General features: G+C 31.1%; 1 protein-coding gene across 2 annotated transcripts in view; it reads right to left on the reverse strand.

The window, feature by feature from the left end:
• Nucleotides 1-17,678, reverse strand: part of LOC111083005 (neuropathy target esterase sws-like) — an 83,031-nt gene that overhangs the window by 22,858 nt on the left and 42,495 nt on the right. For both annotated transcript variants that reach the window (XM_022384275.1, XM_022384274.1), the window contains exons 14-18: nt 16,595-16,777; nt 15,565-15,683; nt 12,410-12,569; nt 11,222-11,285; nt 3,122-3,244 (exon numbers count right to left, since the gene is read on the reverse strand). In XM_022384275.1, coding sequence (XP_022239983.1) covers nt 3,122-3,244; nt 11,222-11,285; nt 12,410-12,569; nt 15,565-15,683; nt 16,595-16,777 — 649 coding nt within the window. The remainder of the gene's footprint in view (nt 1-3,121; nt 3,245-11,221; nt 11,286-12,409; nt 12,570-15,564; nt 15,684-16,594; nt 16,778-17,678) is intronic.

Raw genomic sequence — 17,678 nt, forward strand, 5'->3', positions numbered from 1 at the left:
CCATTTCCTAATGTAATTTTCCAAGATATTAAAGATCATAATGCCAAAAAACTAAATTTATCAAAAGTAACAGGCTTTATGTTTCTTAAACTACATGCATTTATGAAAGTTCTTATGAAGTTTCAAACAGCTTCAACCATTAGTTTTATTTTTGGAACAAAATATAGCAAGACTTGCATTCGCTATGGAGAAAGTTTGTAGCCGGTGGTCATTGGTTAAGATGCAATTAAAATATAACATTCCAGCTTCAACCTACAAAAGATTTAACAGTACTAGTCAACAAATAACTTACTTTATACTCAAGTCACTATAAAAATTTCAAAATTATCATTAACTACTTGCTTATCAGATGGGCATACTTGGTATGCCTACTATTTCTATTTCCAAAGATCATATGAGTGTACTCTGACAAAGGTTTTTCACATTGAATCTAATGAAATATTATTTCTAGGGCCTTTCTTCAATATACAATAAATAAATCATAAATATATATAAAATTAATAGTTTTTCAAATTTTCCCAATTTTTCCTGATCCCTGGGAATACAAATACCTGGCCACAAAAGTGTTAAACTTCTTACATTAGTAACAAAATGACCAAAAAATTTAATATATTTATTCTTTGGTGTCAAAAGAATAATTCTATTCAACAAACAACCAAGTTTACATTGCAATCACTAAAAAATTAAACCTACTACACAATACAAAACAATGGTAGAACAATGCAAAACAATCTGCATAATAAAATTAAGAAGTAATAAAATTAGATACATTAACAAAAAAATCAATGTAGCATACCTTACACTCAACTCTAAAATCTAAAACCACCAGTCAATAATATCTAACACTGCTAGTTAATGTATGAAATAGCAATTGCTACAAAACTGTAAACCTAATAAGCTTATATAAATCCCACAAGTTCTATACAAACTGGTTTTAGAACATTGTTAACTAACAGCCCCAATCCAGGGTTAATTTAGACTTTTGTTAACCTCCACATCTAAGCATCTAGGAAAAGTAGAAGGAACAAATGAATATATATCAAAAACAAACTTGAGATTTTATAGAAGCATTCATAGTAACGACAAATTATGATTTTTGTATTAATAGAAGAAACTATTCCTTTAATTATATCTTAAATTACACACACAAACACAAAACTATCACCTATGTTATGCCAAAGACAGTTCACTTGTTCTTACTGGACTACGAGTGTAAACACAAAATCTTCAATGAATACTACTGCTGTAAGAATATTCCAAAAATGGCAGTAGTAATTTTAACCTATGAACTTTTCTTTTTAAGTCAGGAACTGAAAATTCATGACATCATAAATTTATAATTAATTCACCTTTCATAATATTTAGTAATTTAATAAAAGCCTATTTCCTTTATGTATTTTTGAGTTCAGGTCTGGTTTGTTTTGGATATTCCCAAAAAGCTACACAAGGGTTACCTGTAATTTCCACAACTAATTGTGACCTCATAGACTAGAGTGAAGGCAATAGTCAATTAACAGCATCAACCAACATCCCTTGGGCTATTCTAATCAAACAGTGGGATTTGACCATCATCCTTATATATAATGCACAGCAATACCCCCCAAGGTGTGAAGAATTTGTTTTTTGTGTGCATGTGGAAAAGGGCATATGAACCATGAACCCTAAGATCCACAGTCTGATACACACACACTAACCACTAAGCAACACATGGCCCTTGGCTTTAAGAATATAATAAGATAATGAGATAACAGTATTGAAATGAAACTCAAGTACGAAATTATGTTTTGCAAGTGACATTTAAATTAAAAATATGTATATGTGATTTAGAAATTTACATCTACATTAAATCTATTTGAAATACACTAACATGCATTCTGGGTGATATAAACTTGATTTCTGACTTTAAAATATAAAAATAAAGTTTCTTAAAAGAAAAGAGATTTTATATGCATAGAGATAAAGCATATATATATATATATAAATTTCTATATAAATATAAAATGAACTCTAATTTTAATGCTGAAATATTTTGCAATACATATTAAACTCGTGATATATTTATATGCCCCAGTTTAACCTAATGAATACTTCTTTCATGTGAAATGCACTTTTGTTGTTTAAATGCAAATATACTAGAACCAGTATATTATACAAATTTTCAAAGAATCTGAATCCAAAAAAGCTATCTAATGTTTACAGTACAAATATTTACTCTGATAAGAAAAATGTCCTTTAACTAGAGCAGTACGATTGGTCAAAGTTTGAAAGCTAAGTTGTGATCTGGATTGCCAACAGTTTTAATTAAGTGAAGAAAACTACTATTTTAACTGCATTATGTTTCACTTTTTCACAGCTCAGATTTTTATAAAACCCTACAGATTTATAGATATTTAAATTTACTTTAACTTTGAGGGTACTAAACAAGCCTTATTCCAAACATCAGAGGAAGTGCTTGGAATTGGCAACAAAAAACAGCACTACATATTTCAATAGATTATACATTTAGCTTTAAAAAAGAGAGTCATTTCAAACTAATAATTTTTGGGTTTTAACAAATGCTTCATGAATTACTTAACTGTTTTTCCATTTAGTACCAAAGTGATAGAATTTCATGAAATTCTGAGTCTTTTAAAGTTATGAAAAACTTTAAAAACCACTAAAAACTTGTTAGGGTCAAGACTAATGAGTGACAGTTAACTAGAGTTGATGGCAAAAAAAATTATCATGATCTTTCCATAATCACAATGAAATGAAAAAATTTCAAGGGAAAAATATAAAAATGTTCTAACTATATAAATTATTTCATTAAAAAAACAAACATCTAAATGATGCTGCTAAATTGGAAAATACTGTTAATACAAGACTTTCTAACTTGCCCAAAATTCCATAAAATAAGGTACAACATCCTTGAACAATGATTTAGATAGCAACATAGTTTTTAGGAAAACTCAACAACAAAAGAAATATAATTTCAGTGTTATACCATACAAAAATGATTTAGCTATATGCTAGTGCTTACTGCTGATAACTATGGTGAAATGACATTTTAAATACATTTTGTTCTCTCTATTTATGTACATTTACAAAGATCATAGCAAAAAAAAAGACTGTGGAAACTTACCATGAGTATGAACACGCATGCAGCTTTCTGTTATGTCTGTTGTGACAGTAAAGAAAGGTAGCCATAAGTCTTCAATCTGTCTCTCCCCAAACACTTCATGTATAACATGGTTAAATTGAGACCCTGAATGAAAGGGGAAGGAAATCAATAAGTTGCAAACAACTACACTATTGTTTAACAACATTCTTTATAAAGTTGGGTATGCTTCCAAAAAAATATTCCCTGCTATATTAACTTCAGTATTTTCTAATTTATGAATAGCCTGAATTTACATAACTAACTTAGAAACTTGCTGAATTTCCTTACTGTAGCTTCTTACCATACCTTATTATCCTTTCGTAACAAAGAAAAAAGTTTGTTTTATTTTATGCAGGTTTTCTTTACCAAGTTAGCATCCCTATCATCCTCATTCATGAAACTGAAGCATCACAATTAGCATAATAATAAATCAAGTAATATGAACTGAAATGTTTCTCCATCTGTTCAAACAGGTTATGTTTCATAGTGAGTCAATAATTTCAATTTTTTTTAAATGTTTGTGCATTATCCTCAGACATTCTTTACTTTATGTGGTTCTAATTGAATACTGAAAATCTTGTAATGTACTGTACAATCATAACCTCTGTCTCATAAGGAGTCCATACAATATACACTATTGAAAATAATTATTTCTTACCAATGATTTCACACAATAAAACACCTTGAATATTCTAAACAGCTCTTACTAAAATATATAAAAATGCAATGTTAATAATGATGTTTGTTTTTTAACAGATACTTTGTTTTCTTGAAAATTATCAGCATTAAAACAATCCAACCTAAAAAAATTTTTTTTGCAAATGTTTTAGAGTATGGCTAGTTATTACTTTTCTATGTACTTGATTTCAAAACTTTGTTAAAACCACCACTGAAATCCTGTTGGTAACATGTTACAGTGCCCCAATCAAACTTTTAACACTTTATAACAACTGCCAATGATCATAAAAAATAATGAACATTAAATCTCTTATGGAGATAATAAAAAAATCACTAAAATAATGTGCAAGTTTGAAGAAAGTTTGTTTTGGATGTTTGTACAAAGCTACACAAGGACCATCTTTGGTAACCATCCCTAATTTACACCAATAGATTAAAGGGAAAGCAGAAGTCAACATCACCCACTACCAATTCTTGGGCTTCTATATTTGAATAGTAGGATTGAATAAATTTGAAGGAAGTTTGATTGTTTTGAATGTTTGCACAAAGCTATACAAGGACCATCCCTAATTTTACACTGATAGATTAACTCTCTTTCTATAGGCATCCTTTTCTGTACATGCCATGAGGTTTTAGCGAGTTACATTCAAAATTTAATTAATCTAATTTTTTCATGATATACCCATTAGTATAGCATAAAAAATAGCTAATAATCCATATGTTAATAATATATAAATTTTAGGTTCTTTAAGGCAATATTAAAAAAATCTTGAATTTCCCCAGCAGGAGAAGAGTGGCATTTTCTCTCTATGCATCCCCTATTCTCTAATTTATTTACCACCCCTCTGAGAAATACAAAATTTAATGTAAATTACTCATTATAATATCATCATTGTTCAGGCAAAGCATAATTTGTATAGCCTTCAATCTTATTTAGTTATAGAGCCATGAAATAAACAATCAAATCCCTCTTGCCACACACATCTGTCACATCCTGTCTTTCAGAAATTGCTAATAGTTCTCTCTGATGTTTAATACTATATTACTTATAACCAACAGAAAGCCCAATTTCTTAGTCTATCAAATGACGTATTATATTACATTGTTTTTTGTACAGAGAATTGTGTATTTCACTTCCAATTCAAACTTTATTCCCACAGGAAACACATCAATAAGCTTAGCTGAATTTTTAACTTCTCTAGTCACATAGTTAGAAAACCAGAAAAATTGTGACATTTATATGACATTATCTGTTTTTTGCATGTTACTAATTTGTGTTATTTGGTACATTATTTAATTAAATAAACTATTTTAGTAAAACAGTACCATTAATATAAAAAGAAAGTTAAGTTTCATCGACAATCGACAGCAAAAAAAAAAGAGACCCAGGTAAGTACTATATTTCTTGTTTTTCATGCACAATGAGAAAAATACCAATAATTCAAGTAACATCACGTCAATAATATTAATAAAACCTAGACAACATTGTAATTGCAAACACAACGTATGACTTGTACAGAGTTACATAACAAAACTTGTCATAACTATCACCTTTAAAATAATTACTTTGAACATTCTTGTTATGAAAAACTAAACAATCATTAAATATTAATTCACAAAATAAATTAAATAATAATGCCTACACTAAACAGTCTTGTATATTCAACACACTCCACTAGAAAGGATCTGGTATGTGGCAAGGGTCTCCCATTCTCCACTTGAAGAAGGGGGGATAATTCAAGGAGTGGAGATCCAGAGAAATGTCTGGATCCCCACTGGACACCTGCTTGAAAGGCAATTTAATGGAAAGAGTGCAATGAGTTACCAGGAAATGCTATTTTCAAAATCTTGCAAGCACAAGCCAAAGAAGTGGGCAGGCACTTCCTTGGTGCTAGCTTTCTCCATCATAGCCCATGGAATCACACAATCTGGATTGGATAATTAAGTAAATTTTTGATACCACAAGGATACTTGGATCTTAAGGGTACAATTCCTCGTTGTTATATGAAAGTCGACTTTAATTAAAGCTGTTGTGCAAAAGGTATTATGCATCATTTGTAATATATCATGTATATATTGATAGAGTATTAATGCTTTAAAGAAAGATAATTCTTATACATAGTTAGAATTCAAATGCCTGAAGGTCTCCTGAAGTTTTTTAAAAATCATGATTGTACTTCCACTGTCATTTCCAAATGACTTGATATTCAGCAATAATACTTAGTATACAACTTTTCTGTAAATAATTCTATGATTTTAATATACTAGAACTGATATATTACCAAATTGTAATAACATTTGTAATACAATAGTTGATTGGCAAATGAACTGATATTTATGCAAATGTTTTATATAATAATCATAGATCTGATAATGGTCTACCATAATAGATAACTGTCAATAATCCATATAAATTTAATGGAAGTCATGGAAGTAGTATTACCTATCATATTGTGAACTGTTAACACTGTAATTTTACAAACTGTTACTAAATGTTATCATAATTATTAAATTTGTTAGCTTTATTATTCACTAGATGACACAGACATGTTTTGTTAGTAAGTACAACTGAACCAAACCAATAAAGATATCTGCTTCAGGAAACGTCATATTTATCAAACTGACATAAAATTTTAAAAATTTTCTCTATCTTTCAATGTATTAAATATTGAGGAAGTTACTGTTTCGTTGCTACTACATATTTTTCAAGTAGCAAAACGTATACATAGTGCACTGGAAATAATAGTATCAATTAACATAGAGCTAAGTTGTTGTCTGTATACATGTTTATGTCGTTATTGTGTTTCAATGTTCTTCTGGGTTAAGCTATACTACAATAAAAAAATGTCATAATGATGTAACCACTTGCTGTAATTAGACGTTTAATGAAATGCATAATTATAGAAAATGGCCATAACTATAACATAAATGCAAATATAAGCTTCTAGTATTTTCATCAATGTATAAATTCATGTCCAGCAATTTTCACATATCTTACTTGTGTACACTACCATAAGCTTCTGGTCTTTATAAATTGAATAATTATATCATTATATTTGATAGCAATGTAAAAATTAATCAAAGGCTGATGAAAATAACATTACACTTCTTTTACATTTCTACTACACAATTAAACTCAGAAGATTCTTGTTCTCAAGGTCAACTCCACTTTATTTATATTCAGATTTTCACTGAAGTATTTTTCAGTATGTGTCAATGATTACATAACTGAACTTCAATAATGGAAAATACTATTCAATAATGTATTGTAAAGTAGGGAATATGAACTTTGTTTACAATGTTAATTAGGAATGTACTATAAACTAATAGTGATATATACGTGTTCCTAACAGATTGTGGTTGTAAAAAAAAAACATTCATTTATAATCTTAGCAAACTCAGTTTTCCAGTCACCTAAACATAACTTGAAAATATAATAGGTTTACAATTGGGACTTTTAAAAAATTAAAAATAGCTATGATAGACTGATAGTAAAAGATTGACAGCAACGTTTGCTAGAAGTAAAGCTGATATTGTTAGTGACTGATTCAACAGGAAAACTAAAGACTAAAACCTCATATGTGTGTGTTGATATGTTAGTCAGGGATCACTGCACCTACTTTGATTTTAGTGTTCTTCCTAAAGCATTCTAAAATGTTGATTTCACACAAAAGGTTGGGGAGAAAGGACACTAGAGGCCATAAACATACCAGCTGGATTAACTTCTGTACAATATATAACACTTACCAAATACACTTGGAATCAAGATCAGTATGTAACACCTCATATAGCTTACATGCATTACCTTTATATATGGCAGTATTTTCAAAAACATCAAACGTTGAGAAGAAAAAATACATTAAATGCTCTTAGTGAACTGTTCAGTTACAAAAATACAGAAAGAAACAGTAATGTAATCTCATACCCTGAAAGGAGTCGTTGGAGAAAAAATTAGCTTTAAACTTTAGAAAGTTCCATATTGATGAGTAGATAAAATGTATTTGTGTTGCTCAATTTCTCAGTAAAACACATAAATATGATCAGCATATTTTGATGTATCTTCCAATTTCAATAAATTACACTGAAGTATTAAATAAAAATAATCAGTGTATGTGTTACAGAATGTGCACGGAAGAACTTGTTTGTTTCCCCTAAACAGCGAGCACCTCCTTAAACTGTACATTAACCAACCCAAATGTACAAACTAATGACCATTTGTATGTAACCTTTCTCATTTTTAGTGACCTTGAGCAACATGTAACTGGTAGACTTTACTATATCTTAGGGTTAGTGAGATGAGGTAATTAACTCACTGAAATGGCTGAGTTTCTTCAACAGACTTTTCTTGTATAATATAGAGGGTCAAACTCGCATTTACACAAATAATCCATACATACAACGTATGTGATAAAGTCACATTTAGCATTACTTGATGTCTGTTTGAAAATGGTCATAACTCTGTTTCATATTTTTAATGAAAATTACCCTCTTTTTGTTGGTTACCATTTTAGAAAATGAGATGTTTCAGCAGCAGAAGCAAAAACAAGATGTTATAATGACTGGTCAAAGTTATAATTGCAGTTGATGTTGCATCAATAGCCGAGATAAAAAGGTTATGATAAACTAATTACTATGAGGTGAACAAGGCAATGAATGGATATATATGAAAGTTAAAGAAAGTTACTAGAGCTGGGTGAATCATACCCTTAATAATGGGCACTGGTAGATCCAGGGTGGATGGGTTGAATACTTTCCACTATCCCTAGCCCAAAGCAGCTTTGAAAAATAAGCACACCCTAAGATGCAACACCAGCCACCTGGCAGAATCCTATACAAGGAAAGAGAGTGCTGAAAAAGAAAATGTACTTACCCTTCTCGAAAATATTATGTAGTTCTATTGAAGAACAATGACTGGAGGGAGTTAAATTCTGCTGAAGATGAAACAGTCAGATGATGAACATAATGAGAGACAAATATGTGTGGATTCATCTACATGCCAGCCCAAAGGATCCTGTTCAAGGGTCGGTTAAAATGAGATGCAAATGTAAGACAGTTGATGAATCTATTGCAACAAATGTGTAAAAACTATCACCTTCCTGAGCAGTCAAAGTTGCAGGAAGAAAGACCCAGTCTGAATATAGGAGGAAGTAAGTGCAATTAAATAAGAGTGGAGGAAGCTTAAATGGCATAAACATCTGAACAACGGTGACCATGGGTGAGAAGGAAAAAGAAACATGGCTTCAGAGAAAAAAAAAGTATAATTAACATGAAACCAACAGCTTGAATGGAGCATGTATAAGAGCATGTAAAACCACATCAAAGACCCAGTTGAGCATGGGTGTAAGATGAGGGGGTTCGATGAAGGAAAGATCGTAACAAAGTGGAGAGGATAGAAGAAAAACCTGATAGTTGTGGGAAAGGTTAAATGTAGTTTATAAAGCTACCTGTAGACCATCAATCCATGGTCAAATAACCACATAAAAAAAGCCAAAAAGTGGGATATAAGAGGAAGGGAGAGATTAATGGACCAATGTCAAAAACCTCACCAGCCCTGTTGATAGATGAATAGAGTTGAAGTAAGACAGGAATAGGATAAGAATAAGGCTACACAATCAGGGTCCAGCCCTGTGGGCAATGGACAGGACAAATCTTACATGTAAAGATGAAAGGGTCAACACTCTTGGGTGAAAGAGAAATGTGGTTGGAGCCATAGAGAGAGTAGGAATGGGGCAGAGGAAGAGAGGGCCCAGACATGAATTGACAGATCAGAGGAAATCAGGATTGTGCTGACTAAAGAGGTGCCAACAACAGGACTTGACAAGGAGTATTAAAGCAAGGACACAAAGGAGAAGAGGAATAAGACAATAGGCTGAGAGTGTCAACTGCTAAGGCTGAAGGATGAGGAACTGTGGATCCCAAAAAGGGGAATCCTGGTGTTAAGAGCAGCAAAGGCATTAATGAGAGGCAGGCCCAACTGAGTAAATGCAGTGATAAACCTGGTGGTGAAGAGACCATGCTGTGATTAGAACTCTTGTCTGGCTGAGACGAGTGATTTGCCACCAAATTCAGAGCCTCTGGCAAATGGCAAGTTGTGAGATGAACTCAATGGGAATAAATACAAAATAGAAGTTCTAATGCAAGGAAGCAAAGAGTCCTGGAACAGCTACCATCTGACAATTGATAAAAGAAGCGATTGTGGTACTGTTAGAGTGGATCATGACCAACTGAACCATGAGAGGAGAGAGGAAATTGGAAAATGCTTGATGGATGGCAAAAAGTTGAGATTCACATTCAGAAAACTATCCTACGAAGCCCATATGCTCAGTCATGTAGTCGTTCTGGGAAGAAGGAATGTTGACTAAATGGATGAGAGATGGGGCAGAGTGCAAGAAGGAACCTACAACACATATAAGAATGCCTGTCACGTCCTCCACAGACAACGGGCCCTCAGTCGCCACAATATACACAGGTCCTATGTTAGGAATATCATCACTATAACAGAATGAAGCAGAAGTTACCATCATTTGAGAATTCATAATGGGAAAGCAGAGAAAAGAAAAATTATAATTTTGTTCTTCCTTAGTTATAAAAGAAACCAGTGAAACTTATATGATACTTAAGTTTTGTAAACTATTGCAAATCTCACCTAGTTGATTAATAATCTAAACACACACCAATTCTAGACAACGCCAAGAAAAAAATGAAGTTATTTCGAGCACAAGTGCATAAGGAGAATTACTGCACAAGGAGGTTGTATCACTCTCCTATTGGTGGAGGGCTGTCATCTTATGATGATGATAATATCATGCACTAGTTCATTTCAAGCTTAAACAGATGACTTTTAGATGGGAGTTAGCTCAAGGCTAGTAGAATACAAGTCTCATAGGCAGATGCAAGAGGGATCAAACTATTCTGTGTGAATAGGTGAAGCATAATCTTGGAAGTATGGAGCTTTTTTTTTTTCAGTAACAGGGCACAAATCATGGACTCTCAAATGCAAATATGGCACACTAACCACTAATTCAAAGAATAGAGAAAAGAATGAGACAGTGATAATACTTACTTAAACATACTGATTTTTTTCACGACCACAAAACACTCAAAGCCCAGAGCTTCACATCCTCAACCCACAAATATCCTATTCAGCATAAAGAAGAAATATGTATTACTCTGTTTAAAATTTATGAAGAGTACAATATGAACTATTTGTTGGTATGCATATATATGCACTTATACAATGTAACACTTATACTTCTGTACTTCTAGACAACTACTTAAATATTAGTGTAAGACCCAAGTACAGATTGAAACAACTGACAGATAAGCCTCATAAAATAGAAACATTTGTTCATTGTATGTAAAAAAACAAAACTCATAACAAAAGCATCCAAGATGTATAATTACCTGTGAACATTGCAGTCATGGGATAGGTCAGGTCAATCACAGTTCTCCAGTACGAAGTCATCTTCTATATTGTAAGAAAAGTAGCAGCTTGAATTTTCAAAATCATAAAATTTTTGAAATCTTTTAAAGAAAAGATAACATATACACTGGCAATGCACAAATTTAATAAACAGATGTGAAAAAAGTGGAATAGTGCCAGTAGCCATGTTGGTGCAAATTTTCAAAGCTTGTCAACTTCACTTGTACAAAAACTTTATGTTGTGAAATTATTATTTTTCAATAATCAATCGAAAATGACAGATATGCAACTTTTCACTGAAAAAAAACGAATCTTAAGATTAGCAATTTGGTATTTTTATTCACAACAACATGATCTCCTTTGTTTGAACAACTATACCTTTGAGCTAAATCTCTCCCCATAAGAAGAAACGTGGCATGCTTAATTGTACTTGCATGCATACAAAAAACAGTAAACATTTCAATCATGAACTAAGATTAGCAGTGAAATAAATCAGACTTAAAAATTAACTACTTTGAAAAAACAAAATTTTATGGATGAAGTACAGCTAATCTCAGAATTATTGGCTATAATTTTAAACTAAAATTCTAACAAAAGTAAACTAGTCTTGTAACTTAATTAGATTTTTTGCAGCTTTCTTTCAAAACTAATATAAACAAGTTAAGTTTATCAATAAAATAAAATAAAAAATTTGGGAAACTATTATTTTTATCCTCTCTATATATATAATGTTAAAATTAAGTACAAACTAAAACATAGAACCAATATTATCTACTGTATATTATTATGATACGAGTTTCATAATATATGTACTTATTTTCGAAGGGCTTCTACTCCCAGAAAATTATACATGCAAAAACTTTCTTCATATGATAACAAATGTTAACAAAATAGGTTTTAATAACTACTGACAAATATGTAAATAAGACAGTTTTTTAAATCAACACAACCAATTTTCAGTTACAGCTTTGATTGTGCTCGATATACTTACTTGTACCTTATTAATAGTTTTCTTAACAATGTTTGCAATGATATATCCTTAAATATGCAGGAGTTTGTTGAAATGACAAGGAAACAAAAATATTTTGTAAAAACTAGTTACTCCTAATTTAATCACTTATTCTTTTAACACTTAAGAATTTACAACAAATTAAAAATATAGCTCTTACTACCATTGACCATTCTCTCGCTTTTTGGATAAAAGTTGTCACATCCTTTTCCTGGCACCATAGGGCACCCATAAAAGCACCAATGCTAACTCCACCAACCATATCAATAGGAATACCAGCTTCCTGAATGGCTCTAATCATTCCTACATGAGCTGACCCTCTATGAAAAAAAGTGAGAAACAAAAATATAAGATTCTTATCAAATTAATCTTAAGTAGCTATTAATAACCAAAATAATTTGTGTTTTTGGTTGTCGCTAAGTGCAAAGCTGCACAATGGACTATTTGTGCTACATTCAGCACATGTATTGAAACCCAATCTTCAGCATTATAAGCCCTCAGACTTAATGCTTAGCCACTGCAAGGGCACACTCAAAAATAATAACAGTATTAAGTTTACAAAAATGACTGTTTTATAAATGAAACTACTTTTCATTGATATTCATAAAATTATGAAATACAGCTTTCTCATCCTACAACAATTAACAAATCTAACAAGCTTTCAGACTATGAAGTGCTAAAATTATTGTAAAAAACAAAGGACAAAGAACAACATCAGGTAATAATAAAATTAAATAGTTCCTAAGATAACACAACTAGAATTTTTTTTTTTTTTAAACAAATCATAACTATCTCACTATGAGGTTGGTCAATTCAACCAACCTCATAACCATTTTGTACTCTATAACTTTTAATACATTATGTGCATCTTCACAAAATTTGGCAGACTTTTAGTAAACACAAGTTTTTTGTAAATAAAAAATCAGATTTTTTAATGAAGTATTTTTACTAAAGATTTTTTTTAGGAATATATATACATATATAATTTTTTTACTAGTCTGAGCAAAGAGTGATTTCCACAATAAGATTAAAAATACTTTTCTTTATCTCAAGAATCTCAAATTTCATTTGCATAATCTCTAGAACCTCCAAAATAAATTTCAAATGTTTATTTCAGTAAAACTTTATATTTTAGCTGTTATTTTTTTCTACCCTAACTCTATACAAAGCTGTTCAATTTGATTGACCTTGTAACCACCAAACAAAAACCAAATAAATCAAAATTACTTCAAACTGTACCATGAAACCACTTATGTTTATCCTAAATAGCTGTAAACTCATAACGGTGTACTTTTATTTCTACTTAAATTTTATTGTTTTATTGCCCTTTGAACCATTTCTAACTACTATATATCATGCTATTATAAGTTGCAAGTCACTTGGAGAATGTGTAACTCACATTACGCTATCAAATTACATTATGCACGAGCTACTTGCGAGTGTACACTCGTGAAACATTTTCCATATATTATTATTATTCATTTCACCTAATCTAACCTAAAAGTTTCCTATTTTTACATTTTCATGATACTTTTATAATAATAAATAAAGAATACACATGAAAAACAAGAGATAAAGTACTTACCTGGGTTTTCTTTTCTTTAGCTGTTGACAGTTTATGACATTTAACTCTACTTTTTATACTAATGATAGTACTACACTAAATATTTTTTTATTTAATTAAATAATGCACCAAAAAACACAGAATAATAACACACAAAAAGCAGACAATGTCCCATAACTATCATAATTTTTCTGGCTTTTCAACTATGCAACAAGAGCTGTTAAAAATTCATTTAAGCTCGTTAATGTATTTCCAGTGGAAATAAAGTTTGAACTGAACGAGAAATTGACATTTCTTTGTACAGTGAACAACATATTATAAAATGTCATTTGACAGATGAAAACTGTGGCTTTTCTATTGGTTATAAATAATATAGTACTGAACATCAGAGGGAACTATTAGCAATTTCTGAAATAGAGGATGTGACAGGTGGGTGTTTCAAGAAGGGTCTGATTGTCTTTTTCATGGCTCTATAACTAAATAAGATTGAAGGCTATACAAATTATGCTTTGCCTGAGTAATGGTGATATTATAGTGAGTAATTTACATCAAATTTTGTAATTCTTGGAGTGGTGGTAACTTACAGAAGAGGGAATGCCTAGAGACAAAATGTCACAATTCTTCTGCTGGAGAAATTCAGGATTTTTTTTTTATATTGTCTTATAAAACTTATATACTGTCAAAATATGGGTTATTAGCTATATTTATTAGTATACCATGAAAAGAAAGTAGCTTAATTAAATTTCGAATGTAACTCACTAAAACCTCATGACGTGCAGAAAAAAGATGCCCATGCCTAAACTATGGCACTTAGTGATATTCAAGTAACATGGACTATATATCCTATTTGTTTACAAAATGTAATATATACTTGAGTAATTGATTTCTTTTAAGCAAAAAACAAAAGTCCCATAAAATGTTCAAGCTGAGTTTTAAAAACTTCATTGTCAAAGTGCTAGGAAATGTAATGCTAGGCAAGTGCCTTAAATTTAGACCTTTGCATGATTTGAAAAATATAGCTAACAGGTTATGTATTTTAAAAACGTTATGAATTTACTTCTGTACACTTGTTTACCATTTTTCAAAGTACTGTTTTTTGTACATAAATAGTAAGGGAAAAATTATTCCTGCAATTTCTTGTCAGATTGTGTAAATTAAACACAACATCTATGAAGACATAAAACCAAAATTCTGTAGGACATTTCAAAAGATGTGATATTTATTATAAAAATACCTACAAACAGAACTGAATACAGTGAAGACTAGCCAATACCAGACAGAGGCAGAGACAAATTATTTTGAAAGCTTTCCTTTGGGATATTTATATACAGAGATTGATGGAAAACATCAACTGCCCATAAAGAAAATTATTATTATTATTTTCTATTTCTTATGTTCCTTTAGAAGAAAATACTGAAGACATGAATAGCAAAATATATCCTTCAAAAAGTAAATGGTAGATATTTATGAAAGATCACAGTGAGCTTCTCTGATAGAGAAGTGTGCTAGTTTCATATTTTTATGTTCATATTTATGACTATCAGAAAGATCTTCTATTGTTCAGTTTTTTTCTATTTTTATTTTCTGTTATTTAAATTATACTACTAAAAAGTACAATTCATTGTCATCTCTCAGAAAAATGGCATTTGACAGCCAAGCCATGCAGTAATGACAACAATAATGAACTGATACTTACCTAGTCCAGAATTTTATGCAGAAAAAAAAAAAGCTAATTATGTGATGTTTCTTACCTGGCTCCACCTCCTCCTAGAACTAGCCCAATGGATGTCCCAGTCAAAAAACGAGAGAGTCGAGAAAAATCTGAATGAATGTTTGGAGCACTCTCAAATAACTTGTTATACATCTCCTTCTACAAAAGGAAATGATGACCATAAAAAAAAGCACTCTTTGGTGTTTTGGCTGTTAACATTATAGTTATGTTTATTACTTTGTTTTAGAAGGTCTTTCAACACCAAAACATTAGCACTTTCAGAAGTTTTCAGAAAATGTCTGTGCCAAATTTTATAACACTAAACCTTTTTTTGTTCTTAGAGGAAGTAACACAGAATATGCTAAGAATTGTAACTACATGGTGATTTATTGCTATTCTCATTGTTAACTACTAAATAATACTTAAAAACAATAGTAGAATAAGTCGCTGCCTATTTATAAAAATAACTGTTAGTATTAACAAGCAATTTTTTTCTTTCAGAATAATTAACTACAGAAGCGCTCATACTTTATGTATAACAAAACAAACTATATTTCACTAATACAGTTCATCCCTGAAGAGCAAAGGTCCACCTTTCGAAAGCACTCAGGTTATAAGGTTTCATTTCTTTGTGTCACTTACAAGAGTGGCCTTTTTCCAAATGTGAAAAACTATTTATACATTTTGCAGTTTAATGAAATGTAGAAAGTGCTATGCATTCTGATTTGTGTTGCAAAAAATGTTAAGCTACATCAAGTCATCAAAAATATCTATTTTCCAGTTATATGTACTGTTTCATAAAAAAATAAACAACTATATATTACACTAACAAAGGTTTTTTCCCCAAGTTTTTATTGACAGTCATCAAAACCACAAAAAATTCAGCTAAGATGCACTCTGTATATGTAAAATAAACATTAATGAGGGCTAAAACTAAATAATTTGAAACTAAGATGCTTCATTAGCTGTTGCGTTTTTTATTTTATTTCTAAATGAACGGAAAAAAATTAATCAGTAACATAACAAAATTTAAACTCTTCAAAAACCTATGCATATTGTAAAAAACTCACCAAACGAGATCGAGACTTCTTTGTGAACATTCTTTTTGGACACTGGATGTGATGATGAGATGAGCACCACGATCTAATATTTAGCCATTCTACTGTATTGCGAGGTTTGTCATTTCCCTCCCGATGCAGTAGGATCAGTTCTTTTTGGGTTCTGACAGCAAGATTTTCAAGTTGATGTTCCACCTAAAGAAAAAAAAGAGGTTTGAGAAAACCTCATACTTTAACATTTTTTGCTTTCTGAGCAGAAAAAAAGCAACTTGATTAAAATATGGCTTGAACTTTATAAGATAATATTGTTTCATACAGAAAAAAATAATAAAAAAAGTGTTATGTGCTCTCAGAAAATCCTAAAAAGCAATAAATGATGCCTATTCCAAACAAGTTTACAAGGAAATTTAGCTACAATATTAAGTTTTTAGAGAAAAAAAGTATAAAGTTTTCTTGATCTCACAACACTACTTTCTTTTCTTCCTATTTATTTTTTAATGGCTACACACACACATATATATATACACAGCATGGTCACAAGTAAATAGACACCACCTTTTCGGAAAAAATGAAAATTTTCAGTCATATTCACATGAATTGATATATTTATAATGTAATTAATATCTAGTAGATCTTCCTTTTGCTTCGTGGAGTTCGTTGATCCTTTGGGGCATCGTGAGAATCATCTAGTCAATTTTAGATTGTGGGATTTTCGCCCACTCTTGCTTCAAAACTTGGAATAGATCGCTCTTCGAAGTTCGTTTTTTGGTTGTTTCTTGACTTGCCGGTCGAGTATGGCCCACAGGTTTTCGATGGGGTTCATGTCAGGGCAACTCCTGGATACCATTTTCTTCCTGCCACTTTTGGGTGTTTCTAGCAGTGTAACACGGTGCTCCATCTTCTCGGAACAACGTTGTGTTCTTGTCCACGAAACCCGAGGAATAAAGTGGCAAGAGTCCTTACTCCAATATTTCGACGTATTTCACAAAATTTATGTTGCCAACGCACTCCACTAAGCTCGATATCCCACCAACCCAAACACCTCCCCAAACCATCATGCTGAAACCAACCATGCTTCACAGTTGGCTGCAATCTG

This window comes from Limulus polyphemus, unplaced genomic scaffold (genome assembly GCF_000517525.1).
Source record: "Limulus polyphemus unplaced genomic scaffold, Limulus_polyphemus-2.1.2 Scaffold419, whole genome shotgun sequence".
Classification (NCBI taxonomy): domain Eukaryota; kingdom Metazoa; phylum Arthropoda; class Merostomata; order Xiphosura; family Limulidae; genus Limulus; species Limulus polyphemus.